Source organism: Xiphophorus maculatus, chromosome 18 (genome assembly GCF_002775205.1).
Source record: "Xiphophorus maculatus strain JP 163 A chromosome 18, X_maculatus-5.0-male, whole genome shotgun sequence".
In the NCBI taxonomy this organism is placed as follows: Eukaryota; Metazoa; Chordata; class Actinopteri; order Cyprinodontiformes; family Poeciliidae; genus Xiphophorus; species Xiphophorus maculatus.
Window position 1 is genome coordinate 15,151,544 of NC_036460.1, and position 27,968 is coordinate 15,179,511.

Genomic DNA, 27,968 nt, shown 5'->3' on the forward strand with positions numbered 1-27,968 from the left:
ATCTAAAAATCCCACGAGTAGCATAAATTTACAATGAGATAAAAATAAATACACTCATCGATCTGAATGATTCATTTGAACTGTTCTTTTTTTGGGTGGTAGTATTATACGAACAACTTCACTGCAAAAATACAAAATCATACCAACTATTTTTGATCTACTACTCGTGCAAATATCTTAATGCACTTGAAATAAAAAAAAAACTAACAAGTAACTTTTCTGTAAGATATAGGAGCTTGTTTTTAAGAAGATAATTACTTTATCTACTTAGATTTTAAAAAGTACAAGTTCCTATGGGAGTCTCTTTCACTTATAACAAGATATTTTGTTATAACTAGTACTTTTTAATCAACATTTAGAAATTATTGACTTAATCAGTCAAATGTACTTTTAAGTTAGTTTTGACTTCTTTTTGCTCTAGAAACTAGATAAAAAAACTGTTATTTTTTTGTGCTTTTGCAGTGTTCAAAGACAAACAGAAGCTTGTGCGTTTTGTAACCAGGATCTCCCTTAATTGGCCCTGGTATCAGCCCTGTTGGAAAAGTATAGACTTAAAGTCAATGTCTGTGCAATATGTTGAGGGAAAATTATTCAGACATTAATGAACAACGATCTGATTAACCAACCCACCCTTTACAGAACAAAGACGGTTCAAATAAATCATTTAAAGTCCACAATTACTGTGCGAATGCACAGCTGGAACTACTTATTTTCAGCGTAAATTCAGCTTTCTGCTGATACGTGCTTGCATTTAAACATATTATTGTTTCCTGAGTGTCAAACAGCGTTCCCTGTGTGGGAGAACCACCCAGCTTGCTCACTCTCTCTGATAGTGTGCTCACATCTTCTGCAACCATGTGGAGCCTCTCCTCAGGCTCAGGTGTGAAGCAGGCAAGCAGAGACAATGTTAAAAGGAGCAGCTGCTGCTTAGTGTGATTCCTGTCTGAGACGGACGCAACCCACACATTGAGTCAAAGTCACTAAAGCCTTTATTTTACAGTCTGTGCTCCTCATCTTTAAATGTGAAATGAATAAAACTTACTTTGTAGAATGAAGTGACCAATTATCTCCTACTGAGGCAGCTGTTCATGTGATTGGACATGTCCCAAAAAAGTTTCCAGTTGTGTGGTTCGTATTAGACTATAAACTGTGAGCCAAAGCTCTGCTCGCCTCCCCCCCAAAACTCCTGACAGACAAAACAGATGGAGCGGCATTAATTCAAAGCCTAAACAATGAGCACATGACAGGAAGAGCGGATTAAGTATTCTTCCTCATGCTGATTTAAGCAGGAAAAAACAATGTACGGCTATCCTGTGAGCCGAGAACCGCTTTTTGACGAGGCTGTGGCTGCAGAGTTGAGTTATTGAGAATAGAAACAAAGAGAAAAGACAAAAGTATCCAGAAACCCAGAACTTTTTGACTTTCAGCGAGTGGTTAAACTCACTGAAAAGAAACAATCTGACTGCTTGTCTTTAAAGTTCTCAACTCTTTAATTCAAATTAAGTTATGTCAACAGGTACATTAAATAAGTCAATATGACTCCATGCGTTACTATAGAAAACATGTTAACAGTGAATTTACAGATAAAGTGAAGATGAAGCCCGGAGCAATCTCTGTAAGCTGGATGTGTGTGTCCATCAGCTTTCAGAGTCCATGAGGAAGGTCTCAAAGTTCGGGTTGAGCTCAGACACAAGCGCGTCCACAAAGTCCTCCATGCTGGGCCGTCTCTGCAGCATGCCTGTCTCACACAGAAAACACAACAATGATGTTGAAATCAGTGAGCCGAAGCTTTGGTAAGGCTCTGGTTTGAGCCAATGCCACATTTTCATTTACACATAAAAATCTTAAACAGTCTAGACAGTTTTGGACATTTTATCATATAATAAATGATAAAAGCAGTGTTCACCCCCTTTCTTATGATATGTCTAAATAAAATCCAGCATGATCAATTGCTTTCAGAAGTCACCCAATTCATAAATAGCACACACCTGTGTGTATTTATTATGTCTCTACCACTCTATTACCACTCTACTCTACATGTTTGTTGTGTTCAAACTGGACCTTTTTAAAAATTGGTTGCACTGGATTTTATTTAGGGGTATTTGTGGTTTGAAAACAAGTCTCAGGGTTTCCCTCAGTGTATTATAAGCCTGGCCGGTCACCAGGCTTTACTTGTGCCCCCACCAGGCTTAGCATTGTTTATTTATTTTAGTTTTTCTTGCCTTTTTTAAGACTTTACAGTTGGTGTTTAGGTACTAATCTTCCAGTCTTCCAATAACTATCAAGTGATATTTTCAAATTTTCTGCCAACTGTAAACATTTTTTAACTCAAAAACATGGCAGCCGGCTGCACTGGGCTTAGCAGGTTTTCTGGGGGAAACTCTGAAGCCTCCACCACACGTTTCAAATTTTCATCCGTTAAAAAAGAAACACAAAAACAATGAACTGACTGTTACTTCCACAATGATGGAGGAACTTTTCTTCCGTCTGACTCCTCTGTATAACAAATGCGGTGGAGTATATAAAACTGCGGAGGCGAGAGCAAGCTCTAAGAACGTCTGTGTGATTTCAGAGGCCGTCTGCCAGCTCATGCGTGGAGGACTCACTCGCTCGCTTTACAATTCAGCTGCACACTTGCTTTGAAGTCAGTTCATTTCCCCTTGTGCAGCTGCCAATGTAAATAACACCCTCCCCACCCCCTCCTCTTTCCTGCATGGGTCACCTCCATTGAGCGCACACACATATACTAACACACCAGCATATCTGCCCAGACACGCATGACTGGAAATGAACTGAACATACAGACGCACCAACACACACACACACACACACACACACACACACACACACACACACACACACAGTGGGGAGTTGATGCTGTTGCTGCCACCTTGAAACAGAGACAGCAGGTACAAACTACTCATCTTGCATGAGAACATTAGGGGGAAGAGGGGGAGAGATGGGGGATTATCCTCTCCTCTTACCCACCCGTCACACCCTGCCCACTGGCTACAAGATGATACCAGCGGTGCAGGGGTCTATAACACAGAGAGACCGCAGGGTTCCTGGCTCCCTGGGAACGAGACAGCCACATGAAAGCGGTGATATCCACCCAGCAGTGATAACCCTAAATCACAGCCGTGGCCACGGCTGAGGACAACAAGTTTATGACCGCTTTAAACTGGAGACCCGAGTGTTGAGAACAAGTGGATATTTTAAAGACTAAAGTTACACATAAAGTCCAACAGTTGGGGGAAATAGCATGCTTTAAATACTTGCAACCTATTTACAGCCTGTAGCTCGAATCAGATGGATAAAACTTAGGAGGAGCTTTAAGAGTCAGCGTCCGTTTAAAAAGACGACCAACATTTGAAAAGCACAGAGGTCAATCTGAACGATTTAAAATGTTATTCAAAATTCATTTTCCATCTTCATATAAAAGGTGGGCGTCTTGCCGTCCTTTATGCTCCACTTTGTGTAATAAATATCTGGCTGTTTTATAAATTTCTGTTAATCCATTGGTTTTTTCTGAGGTGAAACCTTTAGCCTGTAAGCCTCAAATGAAAACTACAACATATTGTTAATTTTCCTTTTCCTCTGTACAATGCACTAGATTTGCTTTTAGATGAGATCATTGTGAGTTAAGTTTTTTTATTATTTCAAAATTAATTTGACTGTATTTGAGCCGTATTTGTTTAAAATGAAACAGATGTTCCTACTGTGTGAATACACTGGCATGCAGAAGAAGCATCTTAATCTGATTTACAATAATACTCTGTTGTGCTCAATATAAAAGGATGATCTGTCCTGCTAAAATAAAAGTTAAAAAAATGCATATGCTATGTATTTTTTGGTCAACCATGTCATATGTTAAATACTAATGAGTTTTTTAGTATTTAATGTGACACAAACGCAAAAAGGGAAGGTAAAAAGGTCACACAGTTTTCAAACATCGATAAAATAAAATTTTTTAAAAAGTCTGCATCCAGCTACCTTTACTCTGATACCACAAATTAAACCCATTTTGAGCAGTAGCATTCCAGAATAACCTTATTAGTATTTAAAATCCACCAGAGTGTAACATTTCCTCTGTATAAATTCAGCAGTTATTTCAATGAGACCACAATTCAACTTCCAGATCAACGTTGCGCTTTGTGGTCATAAAGTAGCTCTGGAAAACGTCCTAAAATGACCAACTCACAGATAAAACACGGTGGTGGTGGCAGCATCATGCTCTGGGGAATCTCTTAGCTCTGGTGAGGTATTTGTGCCAACTCTGTGACAAAATGTCAAAGAATATGTGAGTACTTACTACATGGAATTATTACTGCAGGCAAAGTATTGTTTCCACATCTGAAACAACCAGCCTCACTCTTTATGATCAGTTGTGACCTTTTTGATTACTAGATAATCCAAATAGTTTCAGAATGACTTCCAAATTAAACAGAAAACATCACTGAGTAATTTTTTGTCTATTTTGGCTCAAACACCTGAAGAACAGACGAAATCTGCACATTCACACAGTCGGTCATCCATCCAGCCGGCTCTGCTTTCCCCCAGCAGCTGAAGCCCAGATACTCTCCCAGTCTTTTAGCATGCTTGATAGTGTTTCAGTTGGCAGAGGTTTATACTAACTCTTGGCCAGGCGCTGAGGAAAAACCAGAGCCAAACTAAACATAATCTGTGCTTTGTGTCCATTGTTGTGAAAGCTTTAGGACGGAGTCTTTGCCATGTGAGTCATCTCGTATTTAAGAGTTTCCATTTCCATTCATAATGGCTCTGACGCAGCCATTGATGAAGGGGCTTCTACCCGTTACAGTCATCTGAGGGCCAGCAGCGTACGCCAACTTGGCCGACGGAGTCTGGGTAAAACAGCAGGTGTTAAAGGACACATGAGGAGAAACGGCCGGAGGAGTTCTTTTCTTCAGAGTGCTTTTAAAAGCCCTTTGAGTGAGAACAAAAATAATAACCCTTTTCCTGCATAAAGTGTAAAATCTGATGTGAGGACATTAAAATCCCTGACTCCCTTTGCATTTAACTACAAATATATTTTCCTGTGTGTGAAAAATGTGTTTTTTATTGCAGAGAAATGGAAAAACAAGTACCTATACTGGAACGTGGGTATGTGGAGTCTATGGAGAATAGCTGAGATGATGGTCAAATGTAGAGCCAACATGTCTGTGTTTTACTGCTGCTCTGTGCTGAGCTTCCAGACCAGTTTCTACCTAATCTTTCCATTAGCTTTGGAGAAATAATAAATATCTGCTAAGATGGCAGTAATCTTGGTATTTTTGAAGGTAAATCTCACTATGAAAAGTTTGAGAAACACTGCTCTATTTAGAATATTAAAAACTGAAGTAAGACAGCATGGAACGCCAAAAATATTTAACAGTGTCTTCTCATATGAACACCAAATAAAAGTACAACCATGTCCTAATGTAGCCCTCAAAGCTACACTCTGCTTAAACTTACACTACAAAAGCATGTTTATTTACAGACAGGGTGGTGGGGCGATGGCTATCTGCAAAATGAAGAACTCTGTAGCCTCTAGCAGCTCTGAGTCTCAGTAATGGCAGCTCTGGGGACAAAAATTCTGCAGAAATGCTTCAAAATTGCTGTTCTGCCTGCAGCTACTGCTGGTTAAACTCATCAAAGCTCTCAATTACGCCTAGAAAATGTTATACCATAATGGAAAAAGCTAGATCCACATTCCTTATAAAGAAAAAAGATAAAAATATAGCTCTCCAGTTTAAAACAAGCAGAACAAACAAACTTGGTTGTTGTATAATAGCCTTAAGCTAAATTTCTAAGAAAAAAAAACATTCACAAGTTTGTAGATAAAATTAAATGTCAAACTGATTCATCTGAGCTGCAAAGGCTTGGCTTTTCGTGATTTACTGGTTTCTTTAGTAGGCCACTTACACCCACAACTTGGAGCAGTCATAATGTTACATTTCTGCTTTAACATGTGAATAAACCAACAGCAAGCAGTAACTCGGTACATCGCCTAAAGTCCTCTGTGGTGTCATCTTCCCTGTAATTGTATTATCCACATATTCTAGGTTGCTAAGATCTGACAGGATTATATGATCACACACTTCAAAACATATCGCTGGCTGCTTCAGTGGCTGCTGGAGCTACAGCCAGTCGAAAAACATGTCAAGGTGCGAAAAGCAGTTACCTCTGTCAGGCCTGGAGGCAAACCAGAGGCCCACTGACTCTGTAATTACAGCTTTGAAGTTCAGGAAATGTTTCCACCAAACACTCACTTCAGACAGGTCCAGAAAACAAGCAAGACAAGGGTGATGACAAACACTGTGCAGTGAAGCGCTTTGTTTCGGACATGCCCTTTCTCAAAGTACAAAAGCTTACAGTTAGTGAAGATAAGCCATTTAAATTCAAAAAAGCAAACTTTGTATTCATGACAAAACACTTTGGCAGAGGGAAATGTGTATTGACTGGCTCAAAGCATTGTGCCAACTTCATTTTAATCTAGCCAGCTCTTCAGCTTGAGTGAAGCTGTTAAAGAGCACAGCTATAGTTGCTCTAATTACAAGACTAATTGCTATAAAAACAGGAGCAGATGTGCTTGAAATGATTGTGTGTTACAATGGTTACCTCCTAAGAAGAGTGTGCAGTCCTCCTCACATGGTGTCATTTGCAAGAAAGCTGCTGCTATAAATGTTTAACTGTTGCCGCCAGTGCAGAGCTTACACAGCACATGTGGGTGTGAGTGCATCTATGCAAATTGAGGGAAAGACGAGCATCCTGACACAATCCAGGTGTGGAGTTGACTTTTAAAAGTGAACTTAATCCCAAATCTCCTCTAGAAATAAACAGAACCATGTATCCATCAAAAATAATCTAGGAAGTCTGTTTAGATTTATATTATCTAGCATCATGGAGAACTATGAGCAGAAAATGATAAAAAAGTTGAAGGTTATTCAAGTTTTGCATCCAGTCAACAATCTTAACTGAGAAACCATTGGCAGTTCAGAAAAACTGATTCGAGACGTTGAAATTGAAATTTACTTAGTGTACGTGCTTCACCTGTACTGCCATTTTGGCACAATAAGCAATCAAAGTGTTACTTGCTGTGTTGGAGCCTGAAAGCTTTTTGAGAATGATTACTTCTTAAAATGACTGCAGTGATAAACTAGCTATTCCTGTTGTCCTCAGTGAAAGTCAAAGTTTCCTCATAGGCTGCTTCCTAAACAAGATGTTCACAGTGGAAGAAACGTCTTTGCTCATTCAGACTGACTGTAATCTGTTGGAAGCAGAATCTATGATTTCTTAAAAGCAATGTAATATCCAAAGTGGAATTTGAAATAATGTGCAGCAAAACTAATTTGTGAAATATGGAAAAAAAAGGAAACATACAAAGACCAACAAAGTTCTGGGACTCAGCCACCGAGCCTGAGCCGATCCATTTCCAGTGTTCAGCACTGAAGCAATAGAAGCAGCCTGGACTGTGAAAGCCCTCTCTGTAGCAGGACCTCAGGTTTAGTTCAGTTAGTCGATCACCTTTCATCCCCTCCTTCCCTTTTTCTTTTCTTCCCCTCCAACTTGCCCTGTCCTGAAGCCTCTCCTGCAGATTTAATAAATGGGTTTCCATTCAGAACTTTTCTTCCTGGGAAACAGACAGTTCTGGGCGTCCAGATAAACACTGGGCCTTTGGGTCCCGCTGCTATGTGTGCTACGGTTCCCCCTTCTGTTACCTCACTGATGAAAACTAGGAAACGTCACCTTTATGTACTACATTGGAAGGATTATGTACATTAGTTACCGTTTCTCTTTTCTAACCCTACTGCTGCTAAAAAAGTAATGTCATAACAAAAAAAATTAATTCCCCAGCAATGTTTCCACTGTACTTTAAGTGTATTAGAGAAAGAGTTAAGAAATAAAGTGTGAAGATCTACATGTTTTACTATATTTTATTGTCTTTTAAATACCTGTTCAGATCTAGAAAACACTTAAGATTCGGTTGTACACTTTTCCAGACTGTGTACAAAAATGTTAACCATAAAAATTGAAACATTGAAATGAATTCACTAACATGGTTTTATATAACTGCTTTCATGATGACGTTAAATAAATCAATCCAATAGTGAAAATAATGTGATGGTTGGATGAGAAATGCAGGAAAGTCTTTCTTTCGTTTAATCATTTCTCCAGGCAGGAATAATAGAATAATTTGATGACTTTTTGGTTTGAGGGACATAAAACATCTGAATCTGGATTCATCATCTAGCAATTCTAATGCTCTTTAATATCTTTTAGGATCTAAAAGATATTAGATATGTTGCTAGAAAAATGTAATGTTTTTACCATAGAATAATTATTTCCCCTGCAGACATTTTTACGGCCACTCTTGACTACGATGATTTAAGGAAAGGAAAGCCTGCCAGAAGATTCAAAATGGGTTTTAGCCATGCTGCACACAGTGAGTAGCAGCTCTCACTTCAGAAGAATCCAATAAAAATAAATGTGAGTTTAAGAAGGGGTCATTGGTTGAAATAAGAAGGGTCTAATTATTTGGTGGCTGAGATATTGGGACTAGAAAGAGGTGACCACAGGGCTGGTGACCGCAGATCGTTTGTATTGTACTTCCTTTCAGTGTCATTATTTGGGAGATTAACAAACTCCCCGTTAACAGGATTACTGAAATGGCCAAACTTAAATTTCTATTCTTAGCTGCTCTGTGGAAACTCGGCAACAAGCAGCCCATGCTCAGATCCATCTTTAGTTAAGGTCAGTGCTTCACCTAAGTGTGGCTCCAGCTCTGGGCTGAGCTCCTGCAGCAGTGGAGCAGGAGGAGCGCTATCTTCAGCTCGACAACGTCCAACAAACTTCCAGAAAACTACCAAACAGCCAAAACATTAACTTCTTTTAAATAAAGGCTAAAACCCACCTGTTTGCATTTGATGAAAAGCAAATGTAACATTGATTAATATATTTTATGATGATTATTATGATTATTATTATGGTTTTTGAGAATATGTAACAAGTGTTGCTTTTTGCATAATTAGTGTATTGTGGTTTTATTATATGAAGCACTTTGAACTGCCTTCATCATCCCGCTTTTATGCATGGGCTAGTCTTAAAAACAAATAGAAAACTGGACATTTCCAACTTTTGAGTGTTATAAAAGAACTTCAGAGAATGCTATTAATTATTTACACTTTCTAAGACAAGGACAAAAACAAAATCATGAATTTTAAGCTAACAATGAAACAAAGAAATCTGGATTTTCCTTTACTGGGATGCACAGTAAGTGCTGCATAATCTTCTTTTGCTGTGGAAGTACTAATGTAAGACACTCCTTTACTGAATAATATGTTTTAATCTTGGTTCCCTCAACCAAAAACGTGCGTTTTTAAAGAATGCTATGCAGCATCTTGGTCAGAGAGGAACCTACAGTAATATATTGAACAGTAATATATTGTTCCCATGCTCCAAACCAATATATCTTATCTGAAGAAGTCAAGGATTCAGTTCATTTACTGGGTTTCCAGCTTTGCAAAGTCAGCAGCGCTGAGGACACAGACACTAAAACTTATAATCAGCAGTTTCCGCCTCGCCTTCCCTTTCTGCTTTGTTCTGTGGACAAATGCAGGCAGCTGGAAGGCAGACAGAGCAGGCTCTACATTCAATATCACAGAGGAGTGCTGGCTTTGTCTCTGGGACAACAAAGCTCTTGTAAACAAAGATAAGAAGCATAAGGTGTGTTTAACGTTTAAATATATGCCACAGAGAAAGAGACTGTTAAAACCACAACAGCTGGATGAGCTGCGTCTGTGCTTTCAAGGACGTCTTTCTGCTTAAAACGAGACAAAACAAAGCAAGAAACCCAAAGAGCTTCTTGATTAGTTTGTCCAGACAGTTAAAACTAATTGCCGGCATACTGGTGATGCAATTAGACATGCCTTATTATACTCATATCACAAGAAGCTATTACAACAAGGAAATTCATTTCTGATACGATAATTTCCAGTGGAATCCCTTATCTGCATGTTTATTGTGACTTGAACATTTCTCCTATTAAAAAAGAACCCACTCCTCCAGGATTTATGTGAAAAAAACTTTAACTTGCCTTCCACCATCAACACTGGCTCTTTAGCTCCTCCATGAGCCAGCATCTCCCGTCGGTAACGCTCACCCATGTCCCTGACAAAGACACAGATGGACAGAGAAAGACAAGGAGGAGAAATGGTTAGACATGGCATTATACTCCCATGTCAGAACCTTGGGCAGTCTTTGGATGTCCAAAGCTAAAGTCCTATTACTTTACCAGGGCTGCCACAGTAAGTGAAACAAAAACCAACTTCAATAGAAAATGTAGAGAAAAAAGCCTGAAAACGCACTAGAGCGTCTGAATTTCAAATAATGCTCTGCTTTGTCCAGTTTTGTCTCTTTGTGTCATTACAGGATGTGGTGTAGATTCAGGTATGGATTTATGAATCACAGCAGACACTTGCTGGTTCCAGCTTCATGTTTTGTATGTCACATTTAGCATCAGGCTGAGACTCAAACAGTATCCAGAGGAGGCAGCATGTCAGGCTGAATCAGTCTCAGAACTTCAGACATCCAACAGTTCAACACCATGTCTACATCCATCATTTCACTTTCTAAAAAGCAAGAAGTTCAAAGGAGGGTATTATTTATTTTCCCAGCATATGGTGCCAATTTATAGCACAATGAAGAAACTATGTTACCTGCAGTTGTTATAAAATTCTGCTTTTATCAAATATGATTTAAATGAAATTTGACTTCGCATTTTGATGCCTTGAAATTGGGCCTCTGTCTCTTTAAGAGCATACTCATTCTGAGCATACTTTCCGATATCACTCTCCTTAGAAATCATTCTTTTATTATCAAGCTATAAAACCTTACAAAGTAATTCTAAATATTTTTGGTTCATTAGTTCATTAGTAGTAGGAGTGTAACAGGTAAATCTTCTATGGATGCAAACTCGACTAAAAACCCACCTGTTTAGGATTGTATTTGAAACGTAATCAATTACAAATTTATTGATGGAACCTGACCTAATGTCGTGTTTTGATTGTTGATTCTATGTTGCATTGTGTTTCTGTGTTTGATATGGTGTAAAGCACTTTGAAATGCCTTGCTGCTGAAATGTGCTATACAAATAAAATTTGATTGATTAGTTAAAGAGCAACTGAACCATTAAAAGTGACTAGCTTCTTGCCAAAGGTTGATTCTGCATCAATGAAAAGCCTCTTAAAAGCTTATATAGCATTGCTAATTACTTATAATTATAAATAGGGGATACAGCTCACTCCCAGTAGGAAACATCTAATTTAACATTTCTTCCAGTTTCCCTTAATTCCTTGTAAAAATACACAAACACTACAAACTAACAAAGTGGTTTTGATCCCCAGTTTTCAGGGTCTTCAACCTGAATGATAGTCATGAAGCATTACGCTCACCTGTTTAATGGATCCTGAACAAAGCACTGCTTCCACACCATGGAGGCCACAGCCCGCGACATGAGGTAAGAGTAGTACTTAGCCCCATAGCCAATCAGGTGGCTGAATCTCAGCTGCCACGCCTACAACAGAGCAGCCAGGATAAAACTTTAGATCACTTCTGTTTGGATGGATTTTTCTGGGAATATAAACTTCTTAAGAACATTGGTCATCAAGTACAAATAGTTAAGTACAAATAGGTTTATTTCCTTTAATGTGTTCACATTCACAACAATAGTTGATCTCACCCGAAAAAAAGATCAAGCAGAATTTGTTTGTCACTTTTTGTGCTACAGTAATTTGCAAGAAGTGTTCACACATTACAGGGAAGATATATTATTTCTTTTAATCACAATATTCATATAGTTTTAATGCAATAAATCAAATTACATAGATGAGAAACAAGAAGAACTACTGTATATACAAAAAATCCTAATTCCCCTCTGGGAGATTTAATCCTACAGGTGGAGATGATAAATGTGAGCTTGTTAAAAACAATAAATGTGCCACACATCATGCCCGTAAGGCAGAGAACATTTGTGTTTGAAAAGATGTCAGTCAGCGCCTGACTCATAACTGCTGGCAGCCTCTATTTTTAATGCAATATGCAATTATATTATCCTCAAACTTAAATACGGTTTTTAAAAAAGTAATTGGTGCATACAAATGTGTAAAAAGGATTAAAATAATCAATGTTTTATTGCAGCAGAACATCCTTCCATCCTGATACTTGTAAAAGAAAATACAACCTTATGTTTTGGTAAATTTTGTCAAAAATAATTATTTTTTCTGCACAAAAATTTCTGCTGGTGTAACAACTGTTGATACGCCAAGCAAAGTTTTTTTTTGTTTTTTTTTTTAACTTACATTGCAATATTTCTTAAGTTTGTTAGTGTTTAGGGAACTTTTAATTTGTAGCACATTACTTGTTTCCCTGAAGTATAAATATGACATGATACATTTCTTTAAGTATACCTTCAAAATGGGAAAACAAGAGATTAGACTATTAGAGTAAGGCAGGTGTGTGTTGATCCATGTAAACTATGAAATGCTACAAGAAAACAGCTCTTCACATAAAATGTTCTAATGTCCATATTACCAGTAAAAAGTTTATCAAGATAAACAATGATTGATGAAGACCCAAAGGTTACATTTATTTTCATTTTAGAAGCAGCTGATTGTTTCACTTTCAATATAGTGAAACTAAAAGTAGGAAAAACTGACACCTGATAGAGGCACAAAACATAATAACATCTTCAATTTATTTTGTTAAGAGAGGCTGTCAGAATATCAGTTTGAATCTGTTGTCGAACACTGAAACTCCTGCAAACTGTAACACAGCTGCCATGAACCTAAAGGGTAAAATTTAACATGAGTAAAACTTATTTAGCTTTAAAATCTTCAGGTACTTCAGGTCTTATTAAATAAATGCAAAAAAGGATATCTCGTACATTAAAAGCTCTGTGTTAAAGAGCCAGTCCACTTGAGTTATTAATATAATGAGAAGGAAGGTAGACAAAAAAAATTAATTGCAGCTTACAAGGTCCTTCTATTAAAAGAACAAACAGGGAAATTCCTAAATGCCAGGAAGCGCCGTTCTCCTCCTTTCTTGTTTCCCCTGTGGATGCCTGAAGGGGCCCCTCACCATATCTATAAAGGCGAGGTTTTTTTTTTTATGATCTGTACACTGATCACTCCGGGGAATTCAGCTGGCAAACATTCCAAGACTCAGCAAGACAAGTTTACTGCTACAGTTAACAATGATATCAGACTGCACACTTTTGTAATAAAAGTTGATCTTTCTCTAGAATTGATATGCTTTGATTATTGCAGGAGTGTTTGCCCAGCTAAGAATGGGATTCAATATGAGCATAGAAACCACAACAAAGATGACAAAGAAATGCTACTGTTTTCTGATTTAATTTATTGAAGTGGTGCTTTGTAGCTTGTTCAGTAATTTCAATGATTTGAGGAATACAAACAGTGGGCGTTTTTGTTATCTAATCTTGGAGTCTTTGAAACAAAGCGTAGAAAAATTATTTGGGTGCTAGATAGACATATTAAAAGGATGACTTGAATGGGATTAGTGGTTTTCCCAGAAATCCCCAATTCATGTAATGAATGCATCTGAAATAAATGAAATCTAGAAATAAAAAAAAATCTTAGAGGCACCAATTGTGAAGTTTTGAGCCAAAATGGATGATCCAATAAAAAAAATTGGAACAATGACATTAGCATTGATCGTAACATTTTTAATACTTTCATGAGGTCTTGGCCAGGTCGTGGTATTATGGTCTACATGGTTTTAAAAACTTAGTGTTTCAAAACTAGCTAAATAAATGCTGCACACTACCAGTAAGCTGGTAGGAAGACAACTTGACTGACAATTTTCCAGTTGTGAAAAACCTGGACAGTCAGAGTGGAATCTCTATATGCGTCATACATCAGTCTTATTAAAGTAACAATGTCTTCAATTTAGATTTAACAAGACATGAGCAGCTTATCTGTGAAGCACCCAACTGCAGAGAGCCTGACTAATTAACCAGTTAATTGGTATACTTGTTTTGATCTAAAGCAAAATAGACAAATCGTTTAATGGGTTTTTAAATCGGTATAGTTGCTGAAGTTTATTTATGAAACTAACAATATAGAGGTTTCAGACAAAATCTTAGCTGTAATAATTAATATACTATATTGCTATTTTAGCAGCTGCAGCAGGACTAATTGTTGCTACTTTGTAAAACATAATTTATTTGTAAATAATTCCCATTTTTTAAGACGGTAATAAGCAATTTATCGTATTGCAGCACTTGCCATATCTGTGAATACTTCAATAAAACGTGTCCGCAGCTGTTTGACAGTTTAAACCTAAGTGTTGGCTGATCCTCTCCAACTGTGGTCAAACAGCTTTGAACCTTCATCTACCCTGAGCGATGCAGCAGTGGGAAAAATACTCAGACTCTAAAGTGTCATGCTGACATGGCTCTTCTGGGCTGAGGGGACTTTAATAAGAGGAAAATGCACTCTTGAGAGGAGTCACGGCTCACATAACTTTGTAGTGAGGAAAAGTTTGCTGTGTAAAACAGATATAAAGCAGCTTGGATCACAGAGATTAGGAGGCCTGTTGAAGCTGTTTGACGTCTAATTCAGACAAAATGGAAAATGCACAGTAGTTTGCAAATTATTCAAATACCCTGAACATTTTCTCAATTTGTTGAGTTTGAGGAACGAACTGCTATGTATTTTGCATCACAGAAAAAACATACAAGAGCAAATAATAGTGAAGTGGGAAAAACTTATTGCACCATGTCAATACATGGTATATGAATATGATTTCATATAAACCATTCAATTGCAATTGTGGCTTCATGTTGGGGTCACTGTCCTGCTGGAAGTATGATGCTGCCACCACCATGTTTCATAGAGTCTTCCAGGCTTATGTTCAGTGTTAGTATTCTATTTTCATGGAGATGTATTGGAGTAAAGAAGACTTAGGAGAATTACATGCCATGCTTATCAGATTTTTATATTGAAAATAAAAATGTAAACAGTGCATCATTTTTCTTCACACTACATTGGGCTGGCCTCCTAAATAAAGCTCCAACAAATAACATAGAAATTTGGGTTTGTATCATGACTAAATGTGAAATAATCATTCATAAAAAAAGAAACTACTCTACTTACGTTAGTGTTTACAAAGAGTTTAACCAACTTTTCCTTGCAATTGTTTGCAACAGATTTGAGTAAGAAAAAAGCTATTTGAAGAGCTATTTATTATTTTTGAAGATCCTTTAAGAACCCATCACACTATCCCTGTAAATGATTTTTAGACTCTAAACTTCTCTTTTGTTTTTAATCCCTTTGACTCAAATTGGATGATTAACATCAACATTTCTAAGAGATTGCATGTGGGTGACGCGTCAGCACAATATCCGTCTGATCCTTACAAAAGACACAAAGTAACTGCAGGCTTTTCATTCTTATATGGGAGATAAAAGACATGTTACGCTCTTTCCACGCTCAAATTGTGTTTCCTTCATCGTGCTACACCACAACTGCATAATTCTACAAAAGACATGAGCTGTTGTGTAATTAATGCTTAAAAAGATTGGATCATTGTTGAAAAGAGGAGAAAACACACAAAGAAGCAAACAAATGTCTCACTTTCTGCTTGTTAGTTCCCCTCAAACATCTTGATCTTAAAATTGAGCATGTGGTCTGTGTTACCCGCAGCTGATCCTCTTTCTTAGTACACAACAGGAACCAAGAACTGTGCATTATTAATGACAGGTTTCAAAGCTAGCTTAATGGTTAGATCAAAAAGAAGCTGAAATAGTTTAAGAAAAAAACAACAAACTCTAAAATGGTTGAGAGCAATCATTGGAGAGTTTAAATAAGTCCACTTTCTCTTAAAATGAGGAATATATCCCACAACATGACTCAAGATCCAGCTCTGCACAAAGTGTCTCATTATGGTTTGGAAAGCTAAAGAGCACTCAGCAGTCCAAAAACTACCATAAGAGTTACAGAGAGACAAACAAGCAGGAGTGCTTTGAAGAGAACCGCAGACCTAGACGCTGACATTATGAGGCAATATTCAGCTTTTCTGCAATCTGTATTCCTGATGGTACCCCACATAATTATAGCTCCAAGGGAATTCCAAGGGAAGACCATTGCAAGCTGAAATATGACTTTCATTTTATTCCATTTTACCTCTTGGCCCCATCCTTTCACTTACAGCTGCAGAAGTGGGGAAAACTTGGCTCTTTTTTTCATTAAAGGGCTCAGAGGAAGAGTTTCAAATATTTCCCATAGGAGAGCTCATAGAAGGACTGAGTGTGCTCTGTTATTTCAGGAAAGCTTTAAACGGGACTTTAATCCTATAACTGCCTTTGAGTCTGAGGGGGTTATACATAAAACGAAGCAAAAAGTAGAGAAGGAAAGGAAAAGGCTTTGGTGTTTTTAAAGACACTGATGAAGAGAATGCAAGTTAATCAATAGTTGTAAAAAAGGCTTTTATGATTGGGATGTACCGTGTTGGGTGTATAAGGCAACCCATAAAACTTCTCTTGCATCTCCTTGAGGATTTCTGTTGTGGAGCGGTTCTGTGGTTTGCCATGATAGATCTGGTCCAAGACTGCATAGAAAACCTGACAAAAAAGAAGAAAACTCAACAACAACAACAACAAAAAGCACAGGGCTCTCCCACACAAAATAATGTAAATTACCACAGGAGCTGCCTGTTTTGTTTTTTAACGTTCATATTTGCAGCATTGTCTGACGAAGTATCTCCACAAGAATCAGAAAATCATATTTTAGTTTTCAATAAATCATAATGCCAACCCTATATACTGTCCTGTTAATTTCATAACAGATGCTACAAATAAAGGGTTTGGCCCACTACAGTGCAGTCCAGCAACATCCGGATATAATCTTAACTAATGGAAGCATCTTTTGAATCATATGTTAAACTCCAGGCCCGCAAGCCAAATCCGACCCGACATACTGTAACTATTTCAAATGCCCTCTAAACTCTCTGGCAGGCTGGCCTCCAGTAGAACTTTATGATAACAGTGTGCTTATGTGTTATTTTATTACTTCAATATTACATATTTAATATTGTTTTAGATTATTTCATGTTAGCAGTCCTCCCTGTGAACAATGTGTCAGTTTGTATGCATGCAACACATACAACAAATATAGGTGATGTACATTTTTAGTCAAATCAGGATTTGTTAGTTGTTGTTTTCAACATTAAAAAACAAAAAAAGCCAAAGAGACACCATCTGAACTGGCTGCTCCATGTCTGTGTGGACATCACATAGGAGATGTGATCTCCTATGTAAGACAGGAGAAAATGTGCACGGAAGCCAGATATTACACTTTATGATGCTGAAATCAAATGTAAAGGGGAAAAAAGGGAAAAACTGATAATGAAGTAGGAGTAAAAGTTTTTCTGTGACATGTTTTTATTATTGTATGCTTTGACACTTTTGAAACTAACTGAATGTATTTCTCAGGTTGAATGTAAATGTTGATGCTTCTACACGGTGCTGCTATCTTTCCAAGTCTCTCTTTCAAAAGAGCTTGGAGATCTCAATTAGGTTTTTTATCTGGTTAAATAAAGGCTATTATTATTATTATTATCTAGGATGATAACATCTGAATACATATTAAATACCGTAATTGAATTCCCTATTAGTTTAATGGAAATGTAATAATCACACAAAAAACTCCATTCAAACTCTTGTGATTAAATCTCGTATCAACCTGAAAACTGTTGAATTTAAAACTCCAGTTAGATTTCCATAGGCTGGGGATTTTACCTGCAGCTGGGTGTCTGCCGCTCCGCACACCTTCTTGGACTCACACAGACGAGCCACCATGTTCTCAGGCAGAGGCTGATGAAACACAGACAGAGTAAACCTGTCAGCTAGGTTGTCTTTTAAAACACTACTCTCTTCATTCTGCGGTGTCAGTCATACCTGTCCAGTTTCAAAATGACGGGCGAACTGGCTGATGACTCGATAGTCTGTGGCAAAATACTCCATGAGGATGGAGGGGACTTCGGCAAAATCAGTCGCACACCTGGTTCCTTGAAGAGCAACATGAAAACTTATGAACTTTGACTTCTCATGAATAAAGGTGAAAAGTGTAAAAAAGAGGGAGGGGGGCATGGTACATTGGAGGTTAGGATTAAGTTACAAATTAGGCCGATTTTATGAACAACTTACATTTCAGAAACATGTTTGAACACATTTAAACAAGACAGCCACTAAAGTAGCAACTACGAGTTTAGTCAATATTGTCACGCGGCTAATGATCTCTTAAATTACTTGGCATTTTTCAGAGTCATCTGACACTGAAAATGGTGTCGAGCGTCGTGTAAACCCTGCCAGAGGCTTACACGTGATCAGACTCACTTTCCATTTCAAATTCACTGCGATGAAACAAAAACCCTTCAGGTCTGTGTCAAACAATGTAATTCTAGCTTGTGACATTTGGGACTACACACAGTCATCATTTACAGACTTGGAGCTCATAAAGCTCATAAAATGTCAACCAGAGAACACCTTCTGTGCTGTTGGATTGTTATTACTTCACTAAGTCCTGTCTCATTTTCCAAAGTAGACTTTAATTCAAATAAGCCCTTTGAGTTTTGCATGGTTACAATTTGTGATTTGCTCAGAGGGTGTGTGCGTCCGTCCTCGCTGCACCTGTCACGTGTTGGTAGCGAGTCCTTCCCAGCATGGAGTGCATGGCGTGGCCCATCTCATGGAAGAGGTTCTCCATCATGCCCGGGGTGAGCAGAGTGGGGGCGCTCTTGGTGGGGTGGGGGAGGCTCAGCATCAGCACGACGACCGGCAGCTGGTACTGATCCGTTTCCTGGCACCAGCGTCCGCCCCGGATGGTGAAGTGACAGTCCTGCATGGACAAGCATAACGTTGCGTCCAATGAATTAGAATATTATTGAACAGGTCATTAATTTCAGTAACTGAAGTGAAACACTATATTTTAATAATTACGCAGAGCTGTATGTTTTTAAGCCTTTATTTCTGTAATTAAGAGGATTTGTCTGCTTACAGTTAATGAAACGCAAGATTTAAAATCAGGATATTGCATCAGAATAACAAAAAATGAATTTTCATTATTATGAATAATAAGAAATATTTGTTATTGAAAAGTATCCAGCACCTGCTTGAAGGTTATTTTTAAATTGTACTTTTAATATAATGGACATCATATTCTAGTTTATTAACCATGATTTATTATGGTGACCTAAATCATTACCTAATTTTCAGACCAGAAAATGAAAATGATACCATTTATGTTTTGAATTAGAGAAGAAAAATAGAAAAATTTGAACCTGAGGCAGCAGCTTCAAATTGGAGACTAATATAACATTTATCAATAATATATCAAACACAAGTCATGTTTGACATATACAGCAAATGTATAACTACAGGTAACATAATTACTTTATTCTGCTATAAAATGGCACTATGTGCCTGTACAATACATAACACTGCCTCTATAAATGCTGTTAAATAATATATTAGAAAGTTTAAAGAGAAATTTAAATCGGTTCTGACAAAGCTTCACAAAAAACTGAACGACTGGTGACTGGCTACAAATTTTGATCAACCCATTAAGATCTATTTCAGACCTGATGTGAACTTTGTGTTTACTTACCTGATGAGGTTTATCTCGTCGGTGGAAAAAATCGCAGTAGATATATCCCAGCAAGCCTTCAGTTTCATGCACCACAGCCTAGTGACACACATGTAAACCTCATCATAATCAGAGCACAAGCTGTACGCAAAAAACAGACTTCCAGAGAAAAGGTGTGATTTAAAAAGAACCGATGAGGTTTGCATCGCCATAGAAGATTTCCATTACCAGTTTGCGGACGTCCTCGCTCCACACTTCTCCAGGACCCGGATGTTCAGACATGAGGGAGACACCATACAGCTGGGAAAAAAGGTTGTTCAAACCCTCCATACAAGCACCAAGAGACAAGTAGGGGCTGTAGAGGCTCGGTTCAATGTTGTATCTGGAAAGAGCAAAAGGAAAATCCAATTATTAGAAAAGGGATTTTTTTTTTGTAATTTTCAACCAAATGCAAGAACGATTCTGCGATATTTTGCCATTAAGTAACCTTCAGGATTAAGATCAAACCCTTGGCCACACTTATTTTTCTACATTTATTTCCAAGTAATAAAACACATCTAGTTCCTCATATTATTTTGATCAATAAAAAATAATAGAACTTAATTCATTGATTAAAAATGTAATTCTCCGCATTTGAACCCTAAATAACATGGAGCAAAAGATGTGCAGGTCTTGTGGATGTGACTTTAAATACATGTCACTGAACTCAAATGGTTATTTATCTCCAAATTTCATCCATGTGTCATTAGTGATTAATAACAGATGAAAGTCAAGTGTCAGCTCTGATATTCACACACATTTAATGCACTGGTTCACTCTCCTCCATACTGTGCATAGTGACAACATACATCTAGGTGCTCGCCTGCTTGGTTTTCCACCGTTCCAGTTCTTGTGAACTTTATTAAATTTTTCTCAGATTGTAGGTGTGGTCAAGTTTAAAGAAATATTTTCTCACAGTGTTGAAAATCAGGACATCTGACTTACTTGAATTACAAGTTCTAGAGAGGAGATATGGACCTAAATTAATGTGTGTTGGAGAAGACGTGCATCTAAAAGTGTAAGAATAACACCTCTTGTGGACTGGAATTGAAAATCCCTGATTTAGGGTAACAGGAAATCAAAAATGATAAATAAATAAAGTGAAGTAAATTCTTCACTTTATTTAAGTAAAGTGGAGAATAAATTATGCTTCAGTGAAATTTATAGGAAAAGAATTGTTTGGTTTGCCTACAATTGCAGTACTAGTCATTTTACTCAAAACATCTTTTTCTTTTTTCTCAAAGGGGCAATATCATGTATTTTCCAGGCACATAGAGTCAGCTTATAGCACACTCAGGTAACTGTGCTACCTTGAAGTTATAAAAATGCTGTATATATTAAAAATCACTTAATAGAAATCTGATTTTGCGATTTGACGCTTTAAAATTGAGCCTTTGAATCTTGAAAAACCTCTTCCTCTTTCCGACAGTCCACCTTCAAGGCGTAATCACAACAATGCTCTCATTATGTCGTTTACAGTTGCTCTAAGAAAGTTGAACTGAAAAGTAGTTGGTGTCATAAGTGTTACGATTGGCATCGTAAACTTAATTATGCAAACATGAGTGTGCAGTTGCCCGTCCCTGATTGGCTCCCAGAAGACAGCGGAGTCGTCCAATTGATGGCCTGCCAGAGGTGATGGATATAAACGCTGCTGCCACAGACTTAACAAACCCACGGCAGATTGGCTGGAGGCTACAGCTTCAAGGAGGAGCTGCGTGGAAAGAGGCAGCACTTTGTGAGAGCAAGCGTTTAGGCACACTTGAATTGCTGCCATGTGAGACTAAAGGATTTCTCAAACATACAGGAAGGTATCAAAGCAACATTCTAGATATGTTTTTGATGAGGGAAAACATTATAACATGATATCAAATTTTAAAAGTTTACATAAATACCACCCTTTGATGAAATAAACATTGATGAAATAAAGTGTTGAGTATGTTTGACTTTTTCCAGTGTGAGATAATGCTACTGCAATAAAATCTTAATTTATTTTAATGTTTCCTACACACATTTAGTTGTGGGAACTCTACATAAAGCCATCTTGGTATTATGAGAGAGGAAAACATTATATTAAAGAAGAAAAAAAATAGAGATTTTTTAAAGCTTTCTCAAGCAGGAGATGGAGACACCACTGAAGCAGCTCCCATGCTTCTCCCATATCAGCCTTTGTAACAAGTGACACCTGAGGCACAGTTTGGTTCCACAAACTGAGAGAATGGAAATATGACCGTCAAAGCTCATCACATAAAGACAGCTTAACCTGATTTTTATCAAATGACAATGAACTGGAAAACAAGTTAAGGTTTCCACCTTTCAGCACGCAGGACACCACTGAGGAATGGATGATCCCAGGGCATTAACTCCTGTGGGAAAACAAGAGGTTACAGATTGCTACTGAAGCTTGAACTAATGTTCAATATTTAAAGTATCAGGGTAGCACTGTATAATAAAGGAACATAGTCTTGCTTGTAATGAAAAAAAACACCCACAGCGTTTCGAGGGTTGAGCTTCTTTTTCATGTCTCTCATCATCTGAAAATCTTTTGCTGTTCTGGGAGATAAAAAGATAAAAGTAAAAAGTTACAAGCTAATTGTCTGCAGGCATTAATTCCTGGCTCTACGCAGCTCTTTCCGCACAGGGTCAATGGGGGGCAGAGCCTATCACAACATGCATTTGGCTGAAGGCAGGGGAACACCCTGGACAGGCTGCCAGGCTAACAAGTTCACAATAATTCCTGTGGGTAATTTAGAGCACTCTGGTCCACTGACATGCTTTTCTTTTTGGACTGTTTGAGTAATTCTCCGCATGCAGAATACAATTGAATAAAATAAGGAACACAGAAAGCCAGAGGCTTTTGGGGATTATAACATCTATTTGACTACATTTTCAATGCATAGATGATTTTAATAAAGCCCACAGACTTATTGTTTAAATGTTCATATATAGAACGTTTAAAGACAAAAGTAGCAAAAAAATAAATAAATCATTAAATAAAAGGCCATACCTCTGTGACAGCTTGTCTGTCAACAACTGGAGAAAACTCATCACTGTTTCTACAGAAGGTGAGAAGGGTAAAGTTTAAAAAATTTCTAGAAGAATTGCTGGTGCTCCAACAAACTAACATATGTTTTAGCAAACTAAAGTTTTTTAACTGAGTTTTTAACTGAGTTACCTGGATTTTTGGCCATGGTTCCTTTTAGTGCTCTGTGTCCATAGGAGTCATAGCCAACCAGTTTGGCCAGTTTGTACCTGCACTTCAGCAGCTCCTCCAGACACTCCATAAGGTCAGCATTGGGATAGAGGTAGATCCTGTATGCAATCTCTCGTAGCTAGATAGTGGACATACACACACACACACACGCACACACATATATATATATATATATATATATATATATATATATATATATATATATATATATATATAAATAATGAAGTATAGTTTTTGGCTAGGCATTTTTTAAAACCTCTATATGTGGAAATAAATTCATTAGATTATTACTGTGGTATACAGCCAGATCTAAAAAGATTAATATGGTGAAAAACTCCAATATTTTTTGTCACTCATTTCAGAAAGTGAAACAACATAGATTCATAACACATCTGCATCGTGCAGTCTAGTGTCTCTCTTCAGGTCAGTTTGCTGAACAGTAACAACATGGCCATGGCTTTGGACCATTGAGCAACAGTATAGTTTTGCTTCTGCTTAGTCCAGGTGAGATGATTGTGACATCGTTTCTGCTTCAGGAGTGTCTTGACATGAGAAATGAGATGCTTGTAGCCCATGTCTAGGATTTGTCTTTGCATGTTGGCTCTTGATGTTCTGACTTCAGCCTCAGCTTGAATGGATTTTGTGTAACAATCTGATCACAGCTGTGGCTATCTCTGTTGCTGTTGCAATTTCTTTTGTCACACTTTTTTCTTCCACTCAACCTTCTATGAATATACCTGTATACAGCAAAGCGTAAAAACCAGCTTCTTTAGCAGTGACCTTTTGTGGCTCCCCCTCCTTGTGAAGGGTGTTGTTGAATGTCTTCTGGACATCTGACAAGCTTGTGTAGCTGAATGAGAGACTATTTAGAGGTTTAGGAAACCTTTGCAGATGTTTTGAGTTAATTAGCTGATTAGGGTGTGACATCACGAGTTTCAAATATATTACCCTTTCACAATATTCTACATTTCTGAGTGACTGAATTCTGCGTTTATGTTGTCTGTCAGCCATAATCATCACAATTACAATAAATAAAAATTGGAAGTATTTCATTCTATCTGATGAATGTTATTGATAAATGAATTTAACTTTCTGAAATGTGTGACAAAAAATATTTCAGTTTTTTCATGGTGTTATATTTCTTAAAGATGTGCCTCTATGAGCAAGAACTAAAGTTGTATCACTTAGAGAAACTATAATGCTAAAACAATTCATAATACAACAAAATATAATAAAATAAACAATTCACTTAAAAAAAAAAAAAAAGTAACCATGTTTAAGGCAGAAAGAACTACAAAGATCAGAAACTTTACATGAACTGAGTCCAACTATGGTTTGAAATGGCAATGGCTCCATCTGTTGAACAACGAGGGAAGTGTATTAGCGCTTCAGATTATAAACATACCAAGTCATCAGGGGAATCTGCATGCAGTCCTCCAATTTGAATGAAACTTCCGTCACTTGCAAAGAGGACCTGCAGATGTTTGGGAATCGCAGACTTTGCGATTCTGTTGGGCACATGAGAGCCAATCAGAAACTCGTTGCTTAGATCCAGGAGCTTAACGTGAAGAGCAACAGCCTCTTTCCTCTGCAGGAAAAACAGGAGGGATAAGTGGAGACATCCTAAACAGAATTAGTCTGTCAAGAGGATTATTTAAACTAAAATCTCACCAGTTTGTCATCCAGATGAATTCCACTGATTTCAAAATCAAACATGAATAACTCTGCCACTCGCCTAAGAATAATAAAAAAAAAAATACAGCTTGACCATGTCTGAACAATCGTCACTTACAGCAAAGTTAAAAACTAAATAGATTCCTAATAAATGTACTTTGTGTCAGGATCCAGCTCTGCCACAACTTTTGCGTTGTCCAGTAAATTCTTCAGGCTCTTGCATAACTCAACATTAGTGTTCAACCTGCAACATAAATTCATCAACAGGTATACATGAATATTTTACCAGCTTCCAAAGTTTCTGTAAGTTGTGTAACTTTGTAAAGACCCACGCTTCTTACTTCTCCACGACTGTGCCAATGTCTATGCAGGTCTTCTCTGCAGCTTCACGGTATGCTGGGTCTGGATGGGCCACTTTTATAAAGTCTGCCTGCAAATAAATTAAGACAATGAAACTAGGACTGAGCATTTATTTTTATGTTCCAGAATTGACAATTTCCTCAATTGCAAGTGCAGAAATAAACAATTGTTCATTTAAAACACAAAATAAAAAACAACGGGGAACAAAATATCATTTTATTGGCTTACTCTGAGATTAGCCACTGAACAAATTAGTAATCTTTGGTTTTAGAGCTTCAAATTGTTTGAAATAGTACTACTACAACCCCCACGAACCTTGGCGTGTTGGTAAAAGCGCTGGCTTGCTTTGCAGTGGCTACCATTGGTCCCTATATTTAACTATTAATTAAGTACATTACATTTTAAATCTCTCCAAACAGCTCACCTTGGGTTCATTGACCTTAAGTTTGTTTAGAAACACAGGCTTGAGTAATGGTGGACTTGAAAATTATGAATTCATTTAATGACATTTAAATTCTGTTCTAATAAAATAGAAAAGCAATGTAACTAACAAAACCTAGTGACTTTGATTACTAGCATGGTAGTTTTTCTCAAGGATTTAATTTTTTTTTTTATTATTAAACAACCTATACAGACAATCCTTAAAACAAGAAACACATTTATGTCATAACTTTTGTTGTAAATACTGTACAAGGATTGTCTTTTTAAAGATTGTCTTTTAAGGATTAAAGACAATCCTTAAAACAAGAAACACATTTATGTCATAACTTTTGTTGTAAATACTGTACAAGGATTGTCTTTTTAAAGATTGTCTTTTAAGGATTAAAGACAATCCTTAAAACAAGAAACATATTTATGTCATAACTTTTGTTGTAAATACTGTACAAGGATTGTCTTTTTAAAGATTGTCTTTTAAGGATTAAAGACAATCCTTAAAACAAGAAACATATTTATGTCGTAACTTTTGTTGTAAATACTGTGATAAACTAAAAATACTGTATGCTTACTAAAGGTAATGATACTGTAAAAATAGTGACATCACCTAGAGGTGACCAGAGGGGCAACAGCAACTCATATAAAATCAGCAGCCCCACCACTGGCCTATGCAGTATTGTATCTTTTTTTAACATGAAAACTTTTTTTGAGCCATCCTTATTAAGAATCGTGTCCCAGCCCATCCCTACTGGTGGATATAAAGGTGCTTTATCCTTTAAGTCCTATAGATATCCCATTATGCCGTAGCCCTGAATACTCCTGCCTACTTGGATACAACACTTAAATGAAAAGTTTCTTCTTTTCCCCTAAATCAAAGTAAACCTTAATGCTTATTACATATAAATATATTACCACATTTAAGGGGGGTAACTCACCAGATCGGCCACTTTGCACAACCCATCTGACAATTGGTCGAAACACTCCACTGTCTCCACACCTGGAGAGCAGGAGCAGGCTCTGTGCAGCAGGAGCTCAGTGTTTTTCAGAGCTGTCTGTGTGGCTGCCTGGAAGCCTTCAGGACAGCTGAGCTCTGGCACTCCAAACAAACCCTGGTCACACAAACACATAAAACGACTGGAAATATGTCATTATGATTACCAAAAAAACCTGCAGCTTTTTGTTGATTCCTGCACCAAACGATCACATGAGTAAATACAGCAGGTGAGAATGTGAAAAATGTACAAACCACGTTTTTCTCAACCAGGTCCAGCCTCCTGAAAGGTTTGGCATTGAAAGCAGCTCCAACAGGAGACCATGTGGTGACTTTTCTCCGTACATGGGTCCACAGACTCCTGTACTTCACCAGGTGAAGCAGCCTTTGTGAAGCAGACATTGTGAACTAAGTCTGCTGTAACTCGTGTCCTAAAGAGCAGAAAGCTCTACCGCAGGGTTAACTGTTGATACTGATAGAAAGTGACAGAGGGCATGCTATACTTTAGCCTTTACGTTAGTCTGTCTGGCAAGTCCAAAAATAACATGCGTGTCTTTAAATATCCCGAAAACATTAGAAACCTTTACTCCTGGTGGGAAACGAATGATATTTATCTCTAATAGAATAAAAGAGGACCTGTCCAACTAGCATCAAAACTGATAGCATGTTAGCTCATTGCCTACTCAATGCGAATCCAAACTTTTGTATCATCTCGCCCTTTCGTGAAAAAAAAAAGAAAAAGAATACAAGTCCTTTAAGGATAAAGTAAACGGATCTGACTATGTCTCGCTATTTATTGGAGAAGTGTTTAATGTAACATATTCTGCGTGAATATATCTTACACGAACAGGTGTTTGCACAAATGCAGTGTGTCGAAAGTGCGAATACCCATCGAAATCTGTCGTCACGTGAGTTCTTCCTATTGAAAGCAGGTAATAAAATAAAATTGTATCACTTAAACGTTCGCACCTCTTGAATATTGACACATTTCGTCATGTTACTCCCACAAACTCCTGTGCATTTAAATAATAATTTTATGTGATAAACAAGTTAATATATTACTTTAAAACCATCTAATATTACTTGCATTTCATAATGTTTAGTTCTTACAAAATTATTCAACGCAATATTTTTGAAAATTTTCGTCTTTCCATAGATTATCATTATACACACATGCCACTTTTCAGATTAGTGAAAAAAGTTATTTACTCCCATTATACACTTCTTTGTATTGTAAATCTTTAAAAAAAACTTGTGGATTTGCAACAAACTAGAAATAATGATCATGGGGTATGAATACTTTTGGTGGGTACTGTGCATAATTAAAATTTTAGGCATCATCTGTTTTGAGCTTAGAGAACGTTTCTAATTCTTGTCAATAAATAAATGCTAAACGTCAAAGAATTTTATTCTATTATCTTTGGATTTTTACAGCAAGTTATACAAAAATTTCATTTGTGTAATTGGCAAAGAACTACTAAAACTACACCACCCAATAAATAATAGGTCTTAACATTTTCATTCACATTTCAATTAGTTCTTCATTATTTAAATTTAGTCATGCTCTGCAGCAAATCATAACTTTGATTTTTTTTTT

The 27,968-nt window shown here is 37.2% G+C and overlaps 1 protein-coding gene across 1 annotated transcript; it reads right to left on the reverse strand.

The window, feature by feature from the left end:
• Positions 1-1,471: 1,471 nt before the first annotated feature.
• On the reverse strand, positions 1,472-27,061 carry mipep (mitochondrial intermediate peptidase). Its single transcript, XM_005808315.3, has 19 exons — positions 26,627-27,061; positions 26,316-26,489; positions 24,927-25,015; positions 24,743-24,829; positions 24,583-24,646; positions 24,317-24,499; positions 22,873-23,029; positions 22,705-22,753; positions 22,190-22,250; positions 22,011-22,063; positions 19,890-20,043; positions 19,683-19,760; positions 18,707-18,914; positions 17,975-18,084; positions 17,816-17,890; positions 16,523-16,639; positions 11,451-11,572; positions 10,094-10,167; positions 1,472-1,738 (listed from the first exon to the last, which is right to left on the reverse strand). Exons 1-19 carry the CDS (start codon positions 26,771-26,773, stop codon positions 1,638-1,640), a joined length of 2,103 nt encoding a protein of 700 aa, XP_005808372.1. The 5' UTR covers positions 26,774-27,061; the 3' UTR covers positions 1,472-1,637.
• Between the last annotated feature and the right edge of the window lie 907 nt (positions 27,062-27,968).